General features: G+C 35.8%; 1 protein-coding gene across 1 annotated transcript; it reads right to left on the reverse strand.

Moving 5' to 3' along the window:
* Window positions 1–1,115: 1,115 nt before the first annotated feature.
* Window positions 1,116–4,534, reverse strand: LOC145769423 (cystatin-B-like). Its single transcript, XM_082581066.1, has 3 exons — window positions 4,256–4,534; window positions 2,350–2,451; window positions 1,116–1,499 (listed from the first exon to the last, which is right to left on the reverse strand). The coding sequence occupies exons 1-3, from the start codon at window positions 4,343–4,345 to the stop codon at window positions 1,371–1,373; spliced, it is 321 nt and encodes a 106-aa protein (XP_082437192.1). The 5' UTR covers window positions 4,346–4,534; the 3' UTR covers window positions 1,116–1,370.
* Window positions 4,535–20,869: the final 16,335 nt, after the last annotated feature.

Raw genomic sequence — 20,869 nt, forward strand, 5'->3', positions numbered from 1 at the left:
GTAAAAAAAACATAGCCAAATAGGCTACTTAAAAAAATCCATAAACAAAAAATTAAAAAACGTCATTGAATGGAATCCATTATTGGAATGTTGTCTGTGCCACACACAGGTCGAACAATAAATCTGGATCATGCCAGTCACACATAAAGTTCACTGTACTACAGTGTACACAATATAGTTTGTCAAGAAATAATACTTGCAGAAATTGTTGATAATAACAATTGCACATATTTAATAATCAAAAAGAACAAGTCATAATTATAAATGGCTCAGTTAAGAAAATACAATCCAAGCTGCGTTGAAGCGGCCATTGCATTTACTGTACTTTACAAATCAGCCATCGCCATGTCAAACAAAAGGATTTCTGAATTTTGGCTCTAATAACTTCACAAAACTGGAAAGTCCACTGCTCTGAACCCAACTTAAATCAGTTTGAATAATTCAAATGGTTATTTCACCAGTGTAGATAAAAGCGACCTGTTTTAGCCTGATGCTGCTGGTTTGCTGTAGTTGTGAAATAGACTTGTACACTTGTGAAATAAACAGCAATCATGTTGCTAAAAGCGGAAACTCAATGAATTATAACATAACTACAACTGCAAATATTTATCAATCAAAATGAATATAAAGCAACGCTGACGTTGAAATGCGGATAGGCCTACGTATGGGTTGCATAATCGAGACGTTATTGTCATCATCACTTTTATGCATGTGCTGACATTGTCACGATGTAAAATGTATTCTGAATATAGCCTACAAGTTTAAACATACTAACCATAAAGATTTAAAAGGGGGTAAGATTTCGTGTTGCTTAAATATATTTTGTTTAGTTATTTGGCAGATTTCTTGCACAATTGTACGAACTTGGTTGGCGATGAGAAACATGCAGGTAAGCCTACAAGTAGCCTAATGATTATCATGAATTGAACAAAGCAAGGTTTTGAATAAGATTTTCAATGCAAGTGTCAATATGAGTATCAAAGTTTTAAAAAATGCTTTGCCCAATTAGGTGTAAAATTGAGGCAATTACTAGCAATCTTTGAAGCACAAGTTTATTTTGCTTTGATGCAAAACTGCTGTCTCTGATTATTTCAAAATCCAAGCGATTTATTTTCGTCATCCCCTCAAAACAAAATTGCACAAGAAAACCAGTTCAATGTTCTTTAAAGCTTTTTAAGACTTTGTACCCTTTACGCAGGCGTACGTCTTTATCAAATTAAAAACAAATTCAAATCTAACCAAAAATAAATTCGGTTTTAGCCTGTAAAAATTTGTGTTAAACGCACACATCCCCCCAATAGATTAGATACACTGATTGAACAAATAATATCGAAATTATACAAGTTAAATATAGAGTTCAACTTGTCTTGCTATCCGATATTTAAAGGATCATTTTTTGTTTTGTTTTCTTCAACCGTGGTGAGTAACACATCTCCTCCATAACATGGTAACTTTTCCCACATTCTTGCATGTATGTAACTCTCACCGCCAACATGAATCTAAAGCAGAAAAATATTAGTTTTGTTATGTTGTGAAGTATAGCCAAATGCATAGGCTAATGAATATGTGACATTCCCAGTGCTTTAGAACACAGCATTACAAAGGCAAAAGTCAGCACAAAGAATTCTACATTAACGAGTACAAAACATCAACTCAACTTTCCGGTGCATGATGAGTTGCACAAGCGATTTTCGACAATTGTGCTGGTAAAATATTGTTAAGTGCCTAACAAAACTATTTAAATTTGAAATTTGAGGTAAACATAAAAAATTCATGTGATAAGTTTGGTTTCTCTTAATATCTATAGAAGCTTCAAGTTTATTTAATCACGACACGATGTTAGAATTAGTTGGGGCTCAAGTTATCAACCTCGTAGTGGTGAGCCATGGTAATTGATTTTTACAATCAAGCAAATGAAAACAAACCGAGACAGCAACTTTAGATCACAGAGCTCTATACAATTTCATCCTGTGCTAGTACGGTACTGCATTAGTTGACACAATCCGTCACAAACTCACAATGCATGACGTTTTGTGCTGGTGGTGTGCCAGAGAGTTTGTTTGGCACAAAAAGCATCTTAAGTCAAAAACAGAACGCTACACTATCGTAAGAGGATGTACGACAACACGTCATAAAAGATAAGCTATAATATGACACTCTAACCTCGTCTCAATAGTGAGGTACAAATTGAAACTTTCCCTTAGTTATAGATTAAATAAACCTCTAGCTATGATAATTGATACGCACAAAATCATTTAAAAAAATCAAACTGGCTTGTGCGTTAAAAATCTAGTGTGCTATTTTTTGCAAAACCACAATGTTTCAAAAGCTACTGCTAGACATATATACCTTTACAAGGTAATTAAATCCTGCGACAACTTGTGATATAAACTTAATGGCTTGAAAAGTGTTGTATTGACAATTGGTGCTGGCTTCAATTTGTGCTTTGGCCTGAAACAGACATAAACAAGTTTTGATCAGTCAAAACCTTAATACCACTTTAGCAATTGATTACGCCACCTTAATGAATACAAACGCAGTCGCCTAAAGAGAAAAGTTGTAAAAAAAAAAAAAAAAAAAAAACGATTAAAAACACTACAATTTCTGTGCATAACAAAACAATGTTCTGTACACAAACGTGTTACATCAGGGATCCCAAGCTGGCAGCCTGCATGCTGTTATGTGCCTTCCCTTCACGCGAAGTTATCAACGTAGGCTAAAAGTAATCAAATAACAGTTCTGATTAGTCTAGGTGTTTATGAGCATACGGTTGCTTGTTTAAGTTTATATAAATGTGATGTAAACATTGATGTGGAAATCAGCGCTGTTGTGTTTCATGAGTAACAATAAAAACGTTTTTCGGTGGTTTCTACAAGCTTTTGTGTCATATTTCCTAAACCTTTGTTATTGAAGCGTATTTTGTAGCGGTATGATTGCAAGTCATTATTGTTGCTCGTATTGCAGTGTGAAAATTTTCTTTGTATACTGAAAGTTTAATTGCAAGACTATATCATTTGTGAATTCTTAGACAGGCCACCGGAATCGATCAAATTTTGTCTTAACAAAATTTCGGGGAAAATGACACAGAATGAGATGAATAATAGATTTATGAGGCCAACAAGAGTCCGGTGGAGGTGGGGTTGATTTTCTGAGTATTCCAACAAATCATATATAAATACATCTTTACGCTTTAAAGTAGTTTGTCTTGTTAAGAATTGGTATTTTTATTTAATTTCTTCAGCAGTCATGTTTTTGCTAGGTTTCAAAATATAAAAAAATTGCTCGGAAGCCCGTCTATTTACAAAGAATCATATGTGAAGCAAAGAAACAACATCACTCTTGCTTGGTCATGAATATTTTGATGGAATCGTTCAGCTTGATGTGCAGTCAGAAAATCAATACTGTTTTACATTGATTTGTTGGCTGTGTTTAAGTGAGCAAAACAAGTGCCCCTCATACTAGGCGTTGTTAAAAAAGTCAAAAATAAAAACAGAGAGAGACTGTTCACCAGGCATTTGGTAATAAAATTAATTTGCGTTCTTCTGGTGACTATTTACTAGGTTACCTCGTGATGTTCAAGATGATAACTAGCTTTTGTATTTCGGACGTTTCGTCAGTCAGCACGAGTTGTGTTAACCTGTTTTAGCCACCTTGATAAAGTCAGTCGTGCTGACTGACGAAACGTCGGAAATACAAAAGCTAGTTATCATCTTGAACATCACGAGGTAACCTAGTAAATAGTCACCAGAAGAACGCAAAGTCAAAAATGTTGATAAATAAGCTTGGTCTGGCAGCAGCATAGCATAATGTTCAATTAATTATTTTTCTTGCAGCAGATCTAAGATCAACAACATGTAGCGATATATTGGATACTGGATACGGCACGCATTCTTTTCCAACATGGTCTATCCAAAATGTATGATATTTAGTGTGGCCCGCTACTGCTTTCCTTGGTGCCAAATTGGTATGAATGCAAAAAGGTAGGCGAACCCCTGCGTTACAAGGAAGAAATACTATTTTTTAAGTTTGGAATTTATAATTGAGATAAAATGATATTATATATATTTTAGTTTCTTTGATGGTACACTGCCAAAGTCATCAGAGTCAATGCACCAGCCTCATTGTTGTGAATGAGAAACGGACTTCGCTATTAATGTGGAGCATCTTCAGTTTCAAATATCAAACTTTGACACAAGAATGATGATTATATAATGAAACAATATCAACGGCAAAGTGAAAATCCAGGTAACCTTACTTTATTGCAAATATCTTGAACTTCCTTTGTTGCATTGGCAACACTAGACCACCCTCCACAAAGTGTACCACGATGTTTTTTCTCAGACATCACAGCATGAAAATCTCTATAATACTTTTCATTAACATCAAATATATCTCTAAACAAGTGAACTGATGAGTTAAAACTGTTGTAGGGTGAAAACACTGAAACGGTAGGTACCACATTAAAAACTTTGTTCAAACATAAATATACTTTTCAAAACAGCGATCATCAAACGCCCAGTGCTTCAACGAGATGCATTCAAGATTCAAGTAAAAAACACACGTAGCCAAATAAGCTACTTAAAAAAAATCCACAAACAAAACATTTTAAAACGTCATTGAATGGAATCCATCATTGGAATGTTGTCTGTGCCACACACAACTCTGTACATTAATTTCCCAAAAAATCTCGAACAATAAATCTGGACAATGCCAGTCATACATAAAGTACACTATACACAATAGTTTGTCAAGAAATAATACTTGCAGAAATTGTCGATAACAATTGCACATATTTAATAATCCAAAAAAAAACAATTCATAATCATAAATGGCCAAGTTAAGAAAATACAAGACAAGCTGCGTTGAAGCGGTCATTGCATTTACTGTACTTTACAAATCAGCCATCGCCATATTACACAAAAGCGGTTCTCAATTTTGGCTCTAATAATTTTACAAAACTGGAAAGTGCACGTAGAAGATACAAACGACCTGTTTTAGCCCGACACTGCGGGTTCGCTATGGGGGCAGCGGTGAAATAGACTTGTCGTATCTACACTGGTGAAACAGCAATCATGTTGCTAAAAGCGAAACTCAATGAATTATAACATAACTATTAGGGTGGCTCATTTTTCTTGATGTTCTTTAAAATTTTTGTCAGTTTGGAATAATGTTCCGTTTTGCTCACTGATATTTGTAAACTAAACATTTTTGTTGGGTTTTGACCTTTGACCCTGGTTCACCCAAGGAGAAATTCTGAATTTTTCTGAAAAATTAGTAAATTTCGAAGTGGTTTAGCAGTATCTGAAGAGAGGATTTCTCAAAATCTGACCACGAGATTTTGACGTCACTTCCTCTGTTAACTTCCACGTGGAACATCTTCACCCTACTCCAAGTCTGAGAGTCACTAATAGTGCATGCTTTTAGTGTCATTTTAGTTGATTTTACAGCCTTTTCGCAGTCAATGAATCTATAACATATCGACCAACAAAAATTTTGGCACAAAAGATGAGAGTCATTTTAGAGTATTTCAGGGCCCCTGATTCCGAAAATGCACTTAGTTTTTTCGAATTGGCTCTAGTTTTTGAGATATTCGACAATGAAAATATTTTTGAAATCGTTTCTCAAAAGCTTTTAATTAGCAAATTACTTATTTTCAGCCCTGTTTACCATTATGATGTCATAATTGCACTTGTCTAGTTCAATTGGTTCATATTACACGAAAGTTCAAAACGCAAGCAAAGGTTGAAATGAACTGTGTTTAACGTAAGGGAGACATAAATACTCAATGAAAACAGTTGTGAATCAGTAGGCCTACATCACAAGAAAAATATCCCGAAAGTCATGTGTTTATGAATGCAGCTTTATATTGAAAAGGTAGGCCTACTGAAATGCTGCAATCTTGGCTCCTCATCTCGATCAACATGGCATTCTTGACTCCAAGGCCAAGATTACGTTCTTCCGCAGCAAGGATAAAATTCTAAGCAGCTACTTTACTGAAGAACATAACTTTGTATTCTGCAATTATATAAATGGCCTTCGTACCTTGTTGGGTGTTGCTCAGTAGGCCAATCATAATAAAGAGAACTTTGCGTTTGTTCATCGATAGCTTTGTTTTGCTTATTTGTCTAGTTTGTTAAGCAAAACAATGTATGCATTTTGTTTGTACTGAGTAGCTTACCTAGTAAGTCTGAGACTGTTGAAATCAACAAATATATTAATGCAAAACGCAAGTTATAGATACTACATCTTGTATCCTCAGGCTTACTTCACATCATATTTTGATTGATACACGGCCAGTAAACGTTAAATAGATGTTTGTTTGGGTTGTAATCAACGTGATTGGTTCCAAATAGCGTTTATACAACTCAGAAATGTGCCTGGGATTACTTCCAGTTTTGTCTATGTAGTAAACGACACGACGTTAAATCTATAGGGGCTCAAAATTGCTAAAAAAATATTTTTGCTGTAACTCAAAAACTAAAGCCAATTCGAGAAAACTTAGTGCATTTTCAGAATCAGGGGCCTCGAAATACCTTAAAATGGCTCTCAGTCTCACGTGTCCTGCCTTTATATAAAAAAAAGTGTTGTTGGCCTGTGAAAATCGATAAACATCGTCAAATGATTCAAGAAACTGAAAGCAGTAGATATTTACTACGGTGAAGGGTGCACAAAGAAAATCATGTCTGAAATGTGGTAGAATTCGACAGTTTGAGAGTAATACATGTGTCAGTGTTCATGGAGTTGCTAATTAAACCACTTTGGTTGCTACAAGTTTGTGTTACTGCCTCTTATTGTGTCCATTAAGATGCTAGAGTGCATTAGAAGATAGCGGGTGAGCAGTTTCAGGGATAAGCGAAAATTCGATATTTTGAAAAAATTCAAACCAGGTGAACCAGGGTCAAACGTTAATATTTTTTTTGTGAAATTTGGTGTAGGAGATACATTTACCAAAAGGAACAATATTCCAAACTGACGAAAAATTTAAAAGAAAAAAATTTTTTTTTCGAGATTTTGCGCCAGCCTAATAACTATTCTATTTATCAATCAAAATAAATATAAAGCAAGGTTGATGTGAAAATGCGGATACGTCGAATGGGTTGCATAATCGAGACGTTATTGTCATCACTTTTACGCATGCTGACATTGTCACAATGTAAAATGCATTCCGAATATGCAACTACATATACAGGTTTAAACATATTAACCATAAACTTTTGAAAGGGGGCAAGATTTCGTGTTGTTTAGATATATTTTGTTTAGTTATTTGGCAGCTTTCATGCAAAATTGTACATATTTAATCACAATTTTTTGGCGATGAGAAACATTCAAGTAAGCATACAATTAATGAATATCATCAATGATGATTCATAATTGATGATAATTGATTGATTGAATCTTTATCCTCGGACTGGGAAAGCTTTTTGCAGAGCTTAATCCTGACAGATTCGCATACTTGTAGGTAGAGGCTTTAAATCCCCCCCCCCCCCCATTAATAATTGAACCAATGATACCAAAATTATGCAAGTTATATAAATATAGAGTTCGACTTGTATTGCTACCACCAAATATTTAAAGGATCATCTTTTGTTTTGTTTTCTTTAACCTCGCCGAGTGACACCTCTCCTCCATAACAGGGCAACTCTCTGCATATTCGTGCATGTATGTAACTCTCACCGCCAACATGAATCTAAAACAGAAAAATATTTGTTTTGTTGTGAAGTATATGTATATAATACAACACGCAAAATTAACATCAACACTCGAAAACGAATTATGAAATGTTATATCTGGACTACGTTACTTTACAATGCAGAAACATGGACACTGTCATCACAAATGGTTAAACGACTTGAGGCATTTGAAATGTGGATTTATAGAAGAATGCTTAAAATTTCATGGAAGGATAAAATCACAAACAAAGATGTACTATCCAGAATACAAACCAACCTGGAAGTTCTACAAACCATAAAATCAAGAAAATTGAAATATTTTGGCCACATGATTCGCAATAATTCTATTCAAAGACAACTACTAGAAGGAAAAATGAACGGAAAACGAAATAGGGCAGACCACCAAGAATTTGGACTAATGATATTGAAGACTGGTCAGGACTTAATTACAAAACTGCAGTAAAAAAATCTCACAACAGAGAAACTTGGCGTCTCATTGCCTCCAACCCTCGACGAGAGGAAGGAACTTAATGATGATGATATATAATTATATATATAGAAAAAAACATAAGGAATATGAGACATTCCCAGTGCTTTGGAACACAGCTGAGCCTCCACGCAGCATTACAAAGGCAAAAGTCAGCACAAAGAATCATCACAATAATGAGGACAAAACATCAACTCAACTTTCCGGTGCATGATGAGTTGCACAAGCAATTTTCGACACCTGTGCCCCGTAAAATATTGTTAATCAGGGTACCGTACTACAAAAACGATTCAAATTTGAAATTTGGGGTAGTTTGGTTTCTCTTAGTATAACCAGTACATGACATCTGGGCGAGCCCAGCTGGACAAAAACCCACTTGGGCGACGGCCAAAGTGGGCGATGGTAGCAGAAGTTTAGACATTCGGAACGGTGGTGACCTATATAATTTATCTACTTGCTTTGCGTGGGTTTCGCTCAGTTGGGCTCGCCCAGATGTTGTGTACCCGTAGTATAGCAGCTTCAAGTTTATTTAACTAAAACTCGATACTAGAATTAGTTGGGGCTTAAGTTGTCAATCTCGTAGTGGTGAGTAGGGTGTACGGTTTTTTACAACCTATAGTGAAACCATTGTTTTTTGTCGGAAAATAAGTAGTTATGACCACATGTGAAATATTTTTTCTCAACTCCATGGTTTCGAGGTCCCAACTGCCACTTTTCTACATTTAAACAAACCTTATCTACAGTGTGTAACAAAAAAATAAACGCATCTCTTGATTTTCATTAACTGATATTTTTTTTTTGCTTCAGCTTCAAAGGCACCAAACCCAATATGTTAGCAAGTGCAACAATAACTTCTATCCATTTTTTATTATTACAAGGACATGAGTACTGAGCACACAAAAAGGTAGATACATTTTTGGTACACACTGTATGAAACCATCAACACTACTACAATGTCCAATGTACTCCTTTGATGCTTGTCTACACCAAAATTTTGAAATATCAGTCAGAAAACAAACATTTTAAACACTACCATAACACAAAAAGCACACAATCACATCAAAAACGAACAACAAGATTGAAATTTATTGCAGCAACATTCAGGGCTGTGGAGCCAAGCATTTTCTCTGAAGCCTTTTTTTAAATGTCTGTGGAGCCGGAGCTACAAAAATTTTATCTGCTCCAGCTTCAGGGTTGGGTAGCCTAATCTTGATTAGCTTAAAATCAAGTAGTAATACTGATAAACTGATGACATGAAGCTGCAAAATTACTACTTTAGTGTGCTTGCCCCTTTAAACAGAATTTTATATACAGGGTGTCTCACAAAACTTTTAACCCGTATATATAACCTTGCATAACTTTGTCAATTTTAATGCTTTTTTCATTCTTTTTCAGATTTAACTAAATTAATTAGCCCATAACAAATTTAGATCAGCAAGGATGAAGTCAGGGTTGGAAAAAATCATGATTTTTTAAAAAAAATCAAAAAAATCGGATTTTTTTGATTTAAATCGGATTTTTTTGATTTAAATCAGATTTTTTTGATTTTTTTTTATATAAAAAAGCGTCGAGTCTACTTGGGGGAAGAGATCATTTTAGTAAGATAGCAGAATTATTTTTAACCCCTTGATTGATTGAAAGGCTTTGCTTTGCAAGTGTTTAATCATTTTTATTATCATATTGTAGGCTAGCCTGTCTATTGCACATATTTTTAAGTAGGTGTGATATGTTGCTTTACACTAAATCATAATGTGCATATCAAGATTGAGGTACGTCTCAGACTGTCATCTCACTACACTAAGATCTTTCCTATTACGTTTGAGCACACATCACGTTGCTTTTTTGCTCAACTGATGCATAGCCTACAACCAGACTTTTTGCAAAGAAAGTTTAACTGTGTAATATAATTATGTTACCGACGTACCATACCAAAACAATAAAAGTTCAGATGACACAAAATTGCAGTTTATTTTGCATTGAGAAGTTTGTACATAAATACAAGCTCGCCAGCTTTTGCAGTGCCCAATCGATTTCGAACTTCTGATTGAACCAGACCAAAAGTGGAAAAAACTCGCTCAAAAACTATGTTTAGTAAACAACACTGTTTGTGAACTGCCAAGTAAACTAAGTTGCCTTTCAAAACATGCATAGCTTATAGCCTTAAGTATTTAAATATAACTTTTGTATTACAGAGAAGCAGTGAAACGTTTGTTGATGTATTTATTTTTATTTTAGCAAATTTTAGCAAAATTTTAGCAAATAAAAAAATCATTTGATTTTTTTAATTGATTTTTTTGATTTTTATTGTTTGATTTAAATCATGATTTAAATCAATGATTTAAATCATTTGATTTAAATCAACCAACCCTGGATGAAGTACACCAAGGAAGAGAAAATTTTCTGTGTGACTTTGTATTTGGAGTCAAAATCGTACAAAAAAGTGCAGTCAAAATTCAGGCAAAAGTATGACTTCAACAAATTTCCATCAAAACCACTCGTTTTTTATTGGGTCAAAAAGTTTCAAGCTACTGGATCACTTCACAACAACCAGACAATGCCTACAACACCAAAAAATGGGAGAAAAAAGACAGCTAGGACTCCAGACGACATTGCTGCAGTTAGGGACTCCGTTGGGAGAAGTCCAAAAAAATCGAAATCCGTAAACGGCCCAAATGCTTGGTCTGACCCGGCCCTCTGTACAAAGGATTCTGGAGGAAGATTTGAAACTCTATCCATACAGGATCCAGATAAAGCATAAACTTACTGATGCAGACAAGGCTAAGCGAGTTACCATGTGCCAGTGGTTCATGGACATCGTCGAAGAGGACCCTGACTTCCTTGACAACCTCTGGTTCTCTGACGAGGCTCATTTCACCCTGTATGGGTATGTCAACAGTAAAAACAATGTGTTCTGGGGCACCTCTCCTTCTGATGAAGTGCTACAGAGGCCCCTGACTCAGTCAGATGCACTGCCTGGGTTGCAATTTCAAAACATGGCATCATTGGCCCAATCTGGTTCGAAGATGAAAATGAGAACGCAGTCACCGTTAACAAGGAGCGTTACCTTGTGGTCCTCCAGCAGTTCTGGACCGCTCTGGGGCGTAGAAACAGAGCCAGAGGAAGAAGCCCGTTCCTAAGAGCAGAGCAATCGTTCCAGCAAGATGGTGCCACCCCCCACACTGCTAATGTCACCCTGGCGTGGTTGGATTAGAAGTTCCCAGACCGCCTAATCAGCCGCCGCAGAAACCCTGAGTGGTCCCCCATTTCCCGGACCTCAACCCCCCTGACTTCTATCTGTGGGACTATCAGAAGGACAATGTGTACCAGGATAATCCTCAGACCATCCCTGAACTAAAACAAGCCATCACCCAAAAGATCAGGGCCATCCCAAAGGAAGAATGTGTTTGGGTCATTGACAACTTCGCTCGCCGTGCTCAAATATGCCTCTAGCGCAACGGTGGCCATCTGGAGCATGTTTTATGAACTGCTGTATTACTACTGTGGATGTAGTATTACATTGTAGGCATGTTGTTTTTCAGAATTGTTAACATCTCAGCCTTCCATTTCAGTTTAGTTTTTGTAACTATGTTGATTGGTTCATGAAATAAAGCTATTTGAATGGGTTACTAAACCGTTGTGTCCTACTGTGGTAAATGCCATAAACAATAAACATACTTAATGGAGCCGGCGCTGGAGCAATTTTTTAAAAATTTGCAGCTCCCGAGCTATTGCATGAATGCTTGATGGCTGAATGCTTGATGGCTTAAAATGTTTGTTTTCTGACTGATATTTCAAAATTTTGGTGTAGACAAGCATCAAAGGAGTACATTGGACATTGTAGTAGTGTTGATGGTTTCATACAGTGTGTACCAAAAATGTATCTACTTTTTGTGTGCTCAGTACTCATGTCCTTGTAACAATAAAAAATGGACAGAAGTTATTGTTGCACTTGCTAACATATTGGGTTTGGTGCCTTTGAAGCTGAAGCAAAAAAAAATATCAGTTAATGAAAATCAAGAGATGCGTTTATTTTTTTGTTACACACTGTAGATAAAGTTTGTTTAAATGTAGAAAAGTGGCAGTTGGGACCTCGAAACCATGGAGTTAAGAAAAAATATTTCACATGTGGTCATAACTACTTATTTCCCGACAAAAAAAATTGGTTTCGTTTGAAAATTTGAAAAAAAGTTTAGAAACCGTACACCCTAGAGTCTAGACTGACCGGTGAGCCATGGTAATTGATTTTTACAATCAAGCAAATAACAACAAATCGAGAAAGTAACTTTAGATCACAGAGCCCTATACAACTTCATCCTGTGCTAGTACTGTACTGCATTAGTTGACACAATGCGTTACAAGCTCACAATGCATGACGTTTTGTGGTGGTGGTAGGCCATGGCAGGGAGTTTGTTTGACACAAAAAAGTATTACAAGTCAAAAACATAACGTTACACTACCGTACATAGGCGTCGATTTTTTCTTAGAAGAAAGGAATTCTGGGTGGGCGAGAGTTTTCAAACAGATTTCATTGAATGTGTATGTTTGCAAATTCGCAATGGTTCAGTCTTCGAAATGAGCATATTTTTACTTCGGCAAAAACGTTGCCGAGGCCAAACGGCAAAATTTGAAATTGCCTCGGCAATTACTGTGAATATTTAGTAGGAAAAGATTGTACTAAAACATGTAAAACGAGAAGCGAAAAATATACTAGAGTAGTCTATTACGAACGCATTGTTTGATTTGTTGTGATGTAATAATAGGGTGATAAAGCGAGCAACGCGATACGCAGTTACGCACGCTGTTACGGTAATTCACGTTAAAAAACTCACGTGGAAGGAAAGTAAGTTAATTTTGGGTTGATTCAACGTTCGAGTCCGCACAAATCGATTTAATTTTTCCGGCGGGTTATATTGCGTAACAACAATGCCCAATAAGAAATTTACGTTTGTTTTACATTAATTCGACATCTAGCGACGTTGAATTATCATAAAATAACGTTAATTGCTCAACAAGGTACAGGTAACATATTAATAGCTCGCTGCGAGAAGATCGCCTCGATTTACGTATAAGCCAACATAATTTCGGCACAATTGGGACACTGCGAGCAACATAAAGTCTGTTTGATGAACTAGTCAGAATCGGTATCATCAGATGCTTGATCAGCTGGACGAGATAACGGAAAGCGAGGTGCAACAAGGAGTAGATGCTTACAATAATTTGACGTCTACTGGAGTTAAATCAATGCAAATAGGGTGATATTTTTATGAAAGATTCTCCAAGCTGGGCACGTGTCTAAGCGCCGGCGAAGTAGGAAGTAACCCAAATAAAACATCCAGCAATAGTAAGATTAAATCAACATCCTAGTCTGGTGTAGTCTAAGAAAATTAGTTTTTTCTTGTAATCTTGTGGTCCTTACAATCACTTCGGCAATTGCCGACGCTAATTTCGAAAAGTGTGGTTAGTCTTTCTCACAAAGACTGCGTTTAGCGTCGCTGCAGCAATTAAGCTTTAATAGGTTGGATGTTTTCTTTCTTGCATCTTGCGATCTTATGAGCGCTGCTAAACTAAACAAACTTTATGTTTTCCTTTGCGACTTCGAGTGACTCGTGACCTGTTATCTTTAAAGTGGCGCCTTCGGATTTGCCGCATTTTGATTTGTAAAAGCGATTGTTTTAGTACGTCTTTAGTATGTATCGGTTATTTTATTGTCATGTTCATTATGATGTCATATTCACATTCCCTTACGCTGACCGAGAACTGAAGTTTGATTGTGACGTGACGAAAGTGAGACCATTCGGAGAAAAGATCAAATTGCCGACGCAAATTCGGAGAAAAGATCAAACGTGGCTTTCTCTCACCAGGAATTGCCAGTTGCCGTAGCAACAACAATGCAGTGAGTAACGCATTTTTTTCACGCAGCGTTGTTGCGGAATTTCTTTGTTCTGTCGGATACCTAGCGAGAGACATAGCGTAAAACAAGAAGTTGCGCTGCAGTTGGTTGGGTAGTCCAGCGTTTAAGAAAAACGGAAATAATTGTAACGAACACTTCATAAGTGTCATGAAAACAGGGTGGGCAAAACATATTTTGCCCACCCTCGTTTCACGGCAGGGTGGGCGTCGCCCACCCGGCCCACCCTATTTCGACGCCTATGCTACCGTAAGATGATGTAAAACAACACGTCATAAAAAGTAAGCTATAATATGACACTCTTACCTCGTCTCAATAGTGAGATAGCCTACAAATTGAAAGCTACACTTGTAGACTAAATAAAGCATAAGCTGTGATATGTACAAAATCATTAAAAATAAATCAAACTGGCTTGTGCATTAAAAATAATTATGTAACCTAGTGTGCTATTTTGCAAAACTACAATGTTTCAAAAACTACTCCTAGACATACCTTTACAAGATGATAAGATCCTGCGACAACTTGGTATCTAAACTTAGTTGCTTTGAAAGTGTTGTATTGACAATTGGTACTGGCTTCAATTTGTGCTTTGGCCTGAAATAGAGATGAACAAATTTAGATCAGTTAAAACCTAAACACAACTTTAGCAATTGATTACGCCACCTTAATGAATACAAAAGCAGTAGCCAAAAGAGAAAAGTTGTAAAAAAAAAAAACGATTAAAAACACTACAATTTCTGTGCATAACAAAACAATGTTCTGTACACAAAGGTGTTATAATACATCAGGTATCCCAAGCTGGCAGCCTGCATGCTGTTATGTGCCTTCACGCGAAGTTATCAATGTATTGTAGGCTAAAAGTAATCAAATTATAGTTCTAAGTAGGCATCTAGGTGTTTGTGAGCATAGTAGAGTTGCTTGTTTAAGTTTGTAACTGTGATGTAAATGGTGACGTGCGAATCACCGCTGTTGTGTTTCATGAGTACAAATGTTCAAAGTACATACAATACAAACGTTTTTCGGCGTTTTCTACAAACTTTTTTGTCATAATTCCTGGTTTCTTTCTCTTTGTTATTGAAGCGTATTTTGTAGTGGTCAACCATAAAGTGAAAATCCAGGAAACCTTACTTTTTTGCAAACTTTTTTAGTTTCCTTTGTAGCTTTGGCAACACTAGACCATCCTCCACAAAAACCATGATGGTTATTCTCAGACATCACAGGCACAGCTTAAAATGTCTATAACATTTTCTGTTTTTTAACATTTTTATTATTATTCTTTTATTAACATTTTATAACAGATACTAACATTAAATGTATCTCTAAACAAATGAACTGATGTGTTAAAACTGTTGTAGAGTGAGAACTCTGAAACGGTGGTTATCACAATGAAAACTTTGTTCAATCATAAATATATATATATGTTTTTAAAACAGCGATCATAAAACACTTTTTGATTTTATTAAATGTCAGATGATTTAACAAAATATTGCAAATAAAATCTCAGACCTTGGCAAAGTATTTTGGAATAAACATGACACAATCGATCTCATTTCGCGGAAGCGTTCACATTCATTGCTGATCCAATACAGATTGCTGAGTAAAATTTCCCGTTTAATCTGACCAATTAGGTCTGGTCAAAACATAGGCGAGCTTGTCCAACAAAATGGAGTTGCTGGTATTTTGCATTAAAATTTCAAGCAAAAAAGTCATAGCCAAATATTTGAAAAAAATCCACAAACAAAAACATTTGAAAACGTCATTGAATCGATCGTTGGAATGTTGTCTGTGCAACACAAAACTCTGTATTTGAATTTTTTTTAAGAAAAATCTCAAACAATAAATCTGAATAATGCCAGTCTATACACAATAGTTTGTCAAGAAATAATACAGTATATACTTGTAAAAATGATGATATTTATCATAAGAAATGATAATAATAATTGCACAACATGACAAAGCAAAGCTGGTATTGACATTGAGGGACATTGTGTAATGCAGATATGTCATCTGGGTTGCATAATCAAAATGTTCTTGTGGTCACTTTTATGCATGCTGACGTTATAACGAAGTTAAAATGTATTTCGAATTACAAGTTTAAACATATTAGCCATAAACTAATAAAAAGGGGACGAATATTTTTTGATATTTTTTAGGTGTAAAACTGAAGTTAAATAACAGATTTAATACAGCTCCAGAGTAGGTTTAAAGCTTGATTAACTTGCCAGCAAAGGTTTCTAGTACTGGTATTGTATTAGTTTTTGGTAATTGCAACATCAGGCTGCACCTTCTGAACTATGGAAGGTGTGATGTGTCATTGGATTAAAATGACCAAAATGTAATTGTAAAGGTTCTTCATTTTTCATGGACAGCAACTGATTTAAAATTGTATATAAAATAGTTGAGGTTGTGGGTTGCTGACCAAAATTTGACTATAGCAGCAGATGCGTTGTTACTGATGGCTTGGTGTGGCCTTATCCCTGTAATACATTGTCCCAGGCCTATTAAAAATTGTTTGGCAAGCTATTTGAACATATATTATACTGTATATAGAAGGATTCAGATAGTAATAACTATATTTGATTTTATATTATTTAAGAATATATAGAACTATTTTTACGGTAGGAGTTGTTGTATGTATATCATACAACATACATACTTCATACTACATAAGTCATCAATGTTTACCTGATCACAGTGACCATGCACACCTATCACTTTGTATTTTCATTGCATGTATGGAATACATGAATACCAGTATGTACAATGAGATACAAAATAGTTATAACAACATGGGTGATGCAGTGAATGTAGTGGATTGTGCTGAACTTGATGTTAAGACCTCACAAGACTAATAATTAGAGATGGAGTCAACCTATTAGAAGAATATGATGACTCTGAATTTTTTGATAGACTTCGATTTTATTATATAAATCTAGTTCTACATCTATATTATATAAATATTGTCATTATTATTTTCTAAAGGAAACGTTTCAGCATTACTGAAACTGGTTCTTGTTGATCTAGTTTCTAGAATATAGATCTAATCAAAATTCTTTTGTTCCCAATTTCTGACTACTATGCGTTTTTATGCGACTGGCCACTTTCAGAGAACAGATGGTGACTTGGTTGGTGTTGACCAGTCAACAATTTGTCGCATTATACACAAAGTGACTCGAGCTATTGCCAAGCGAAAGTCACATTTTATTAAATTTCCCACTGGAGATGCCCACAACCTGACCAAAAGAGAGTTCTATTCAGTAGCTGGATTCCCTAATGTTGTAGGGTGCATTGATGGAACTCATATATACCAATCATGTCACGAGGAGGAGATGAAGGGGTGCTGTTCAGAAACCGGAAGGGATACTTCTCTATCAATGTGCATTGTGCAAGCTGTATGTGATTCAGGCTTATGCTTTACAAACATCGTCACCAGATGGCCAAGATCTACACATGACCAGAATGTTTGACAACTCTTCGTTATGTTCGCAGTTTGAGAACAATCTCATTGGTGGACTTTTTTTGGGTGATAGCAGTTACCCATGCCGCTCTTACTTAATGACACCGCTTTTAAGCCTAATTGATGAAAAACAGTGCAATTACAACCATGGTCATATTGCCACACGAACAAAGGTGGAGCGAAATGTTTGGAGTTTGGAAGCAAAGGTTTCGGTGCTTGCGAATTCCTCTCCGAACTAAACAACACCCTTCCCATTATAGTCGCAACTGCTTGTTGTTTGCATAATTTTTCTGTTCGCTGTGGTGGATTTGAAGAATCTTCATCTCACGCCAACTCCAGCATAAGGAGCCAACAGCAACCCATGCCCACAGTTGGTGGAAACGCAATGAGACGGCAAATTATCAGTCAACATTTCTAAAGTAATCCGGTCTTGGAACTCATACACCAATCTTGTCACCAGGAGGACATGGGTTGTCAATATTTCTAAACCATAATAATGTTTTTAACGTAATCGATTGATTTTCACCCGGTGCTGTAAATGAGCCGGTTGCTGTTTTCTTTCATTATACAGTGTACACCTGATGAGGGATATGCGAGTAAATACTCAGCCAGCAAATCAGTTTTTTTACATTGATTCAACGTTTACAGACGTTGAATCAATGTAAATAGTGGTTGATTTGCTGACAGGGTAGTATCCTAAAGTACTAGTTTTTCTCTGTTTTAATAAAGTTATGAAACCATGGCTACAGCTACCTGCTGTGTTTGTTTCTAAATTGTTTTGTATGAATAACAATTACGAATAGCAAAAAGTTACAACCATTCAATTGTACATACACAAAACGTTATCACTAGGGCAATTTTTTTGTAACCAAAAAACTAAAAAAGGTTATATACTTCAATTTTGCGAAAAAGTAACTTTATTCAACAAAAACAAGAAAGCGAAAGAAATAGCAGCAATTTCAGATAAAAAAGCATCTAAATTAGTTTCAATTTGTACTCAAATCAGAATGACACATTCAAATTACACAATGTAATGTTTTACATTCTCGGGGAGGAAGTTTCTGTCAATCAAACACTTTAGACAACTTAGCTGTTTCAGGGAAAACAACAGGAAAAAACAAACACTTTAGCTGTTGCAGGGAAAACAATTGGTTAATTATAATTAATACAATTTGTTTGATCGCAAAAATTTATTAACGAGTTTTCGGTAATACACATGATACAAACAAGCATGGGCTCATGCATACCTAAAATCCATATCATACTATATTAGAAGATATAAAACAGTCTTGGCATTACATAAAATGTAACTTCATCTCTCCAGTAGTAATGAAAGATATATATATATATATACAAATAAGGGAATTAGGCAAAAAAGTATGCAAAATAAAGTGACCTAAAAAATGATAAGTAATCTAAAAACATAAAAAGTGACTTTTGGTAACTTTATAACATCTTAAACATTGACCCCACACAACCATGAAATTTTGGTTCTGCATTTCTTTTGTTAATTGGTACAACTACAAAAAGTTACTTTAGTGACAAAAAATCGTCCTAGTTATCACATAAATACTTAAACAGAGTAGAAAAGCTCAAATTCGTTATTTTTTGTATAGCTCGATTTGTGTCTGTATCAGTTGTTCAGCTAATTCAATTTTTTTCATGTAATACAGCTTCATTTTGTGTTCTTTTTTCTACATTCCAATTCATGTTCAAAAACTTTTATTTTTAGTTGAATTACATCATCGTTGGAAAGTTTACTTTTTTTCGTTTATCGATAGCATCATTTGGGGCTTTTCGCTTGCAACCACCCTGCATGTGCCCTCATTTGCAGCAGTGACTGGTGTCGCTGGAGAGGGGTTTGAACTTTCTACTTCGTGCACACTTTCAAGTTCGTAAACATCATTCTCTGGAGGCGATGCAGTGCTGACCTCTTCTGTGCATGGCTCAAGAAGAAATACACGCATACCTTCATTATTTTCAGTTTCTGCAGAACAAATAAGACAGATTAACTAAAGATAAGATAATAGTAATGTATAATATACATTGTGGTAAGGGCACAACCACAATAAAATACAAACCTGAATGTGGAGGTAATATCGTAGAATTCAAAAATGAATCATCATTATTATTGACATTGAAGGGAGTGCAACTGAGATGCTATCATATCTGCAAAATGAAGAACAACCATAAGACCTTCTACACATTCATGTTAAATAGCATTTGTAGCACTTATTTGTCAGAGTTGACTTACTTTCTACACGATCAACAACACCATCTTTTCGGTGTCACTGCCCTTTTGTGAAGACCTTCTTTTTGCTTGGGCCTTCATGTTTGTCCACAACCTTCGAAGCGTACCCTCTTCTCTAACTGCGAATGTGGAGGCACCATTAAAATCTTTTGTGAGTTCCCGCCAGGCATCATGTTTGTTCTGTGTAGTCACACCATCAGTCTTCTTGCATTCAATAATATTGCGATATGTTGCAATGCAAGTCAGAAACAGATCTTTTTCATGTAGAGAAAAATTTTGTGATCGTTGTTTTAACGTTTTATAAATGAATTAAATTTAACAATCAAGAAAAAATTGTAAAATATTTGTTTTACACTAACATACAAAACAGTAAAATAATGTAGTGAAATCATTTCAGAAAAATTTACATTAGCCCAATGTGTATGAAAATAAATTTCTAGTTGGCAGTTGTGTCTTGATGAAAAGCATTCCATTATCTCCACCTTAACATCTAGCCGGTTGAGTGGTGAGAGTGTCTGCTCGATAACTATATGGCTCCTTTGCTGCTTCCAGTCGTCTGTTGTGTTGCGTGTGTAATCGCAGTGTACTGTATGCTGTCGCAATGGGGGCAAAATAAAACAGGTTGTTTTTAACAAAGCCTGAGCACTACTGTAAACTGGTCTGGACAGTTTAGCACCCTGTAGCCTTGTAGTGGCGTTGCCAGGATTTTAAACAGCAAGGCGTTGATCCATGCAGATGGACCTCCTCCAGTGTGTTGACTTAGGCAACCCCATTAACAAGTGGATGCCTCTCTCAGAGAATTTTGAAAAACTTATATATATATACATTAAATTTTGTTCATTCTGAGTATTTCGAGCACAAAATGGTCAAAACCAAGATAAACCTTTTTCAAAATGCGATGGTTTCTATCAGGGCCGTTGAGAGAACGCTTCGGGCCCGGTACCAAGCAAAAATCCAGGCCCACAAAGCTTTGAAAAGCAAAGCGACCTTGCACAACCATCGCTGACACTTGAAATGCCCTTTCACAACTTCTTAAAAAAGCATGAGATATGGTTTTCCTGATATTAGACTGTCATAACACCTCTCCCACCCCGGT

This window comes from Aplidium turbinatum, chromosome 4 (assembly GCF_918807975.1).
Source record: "Aplidium turbinatum chromosome 4, kaAplTurb1.1, whole genome shotgun sequence".
Lineage (NCBI taxonomy): Eukaryota > Metazoa > Chordata > Ascidiacea > Aplousobranchia > Polyclinidae > Aplidium > Aplidium turbinatum.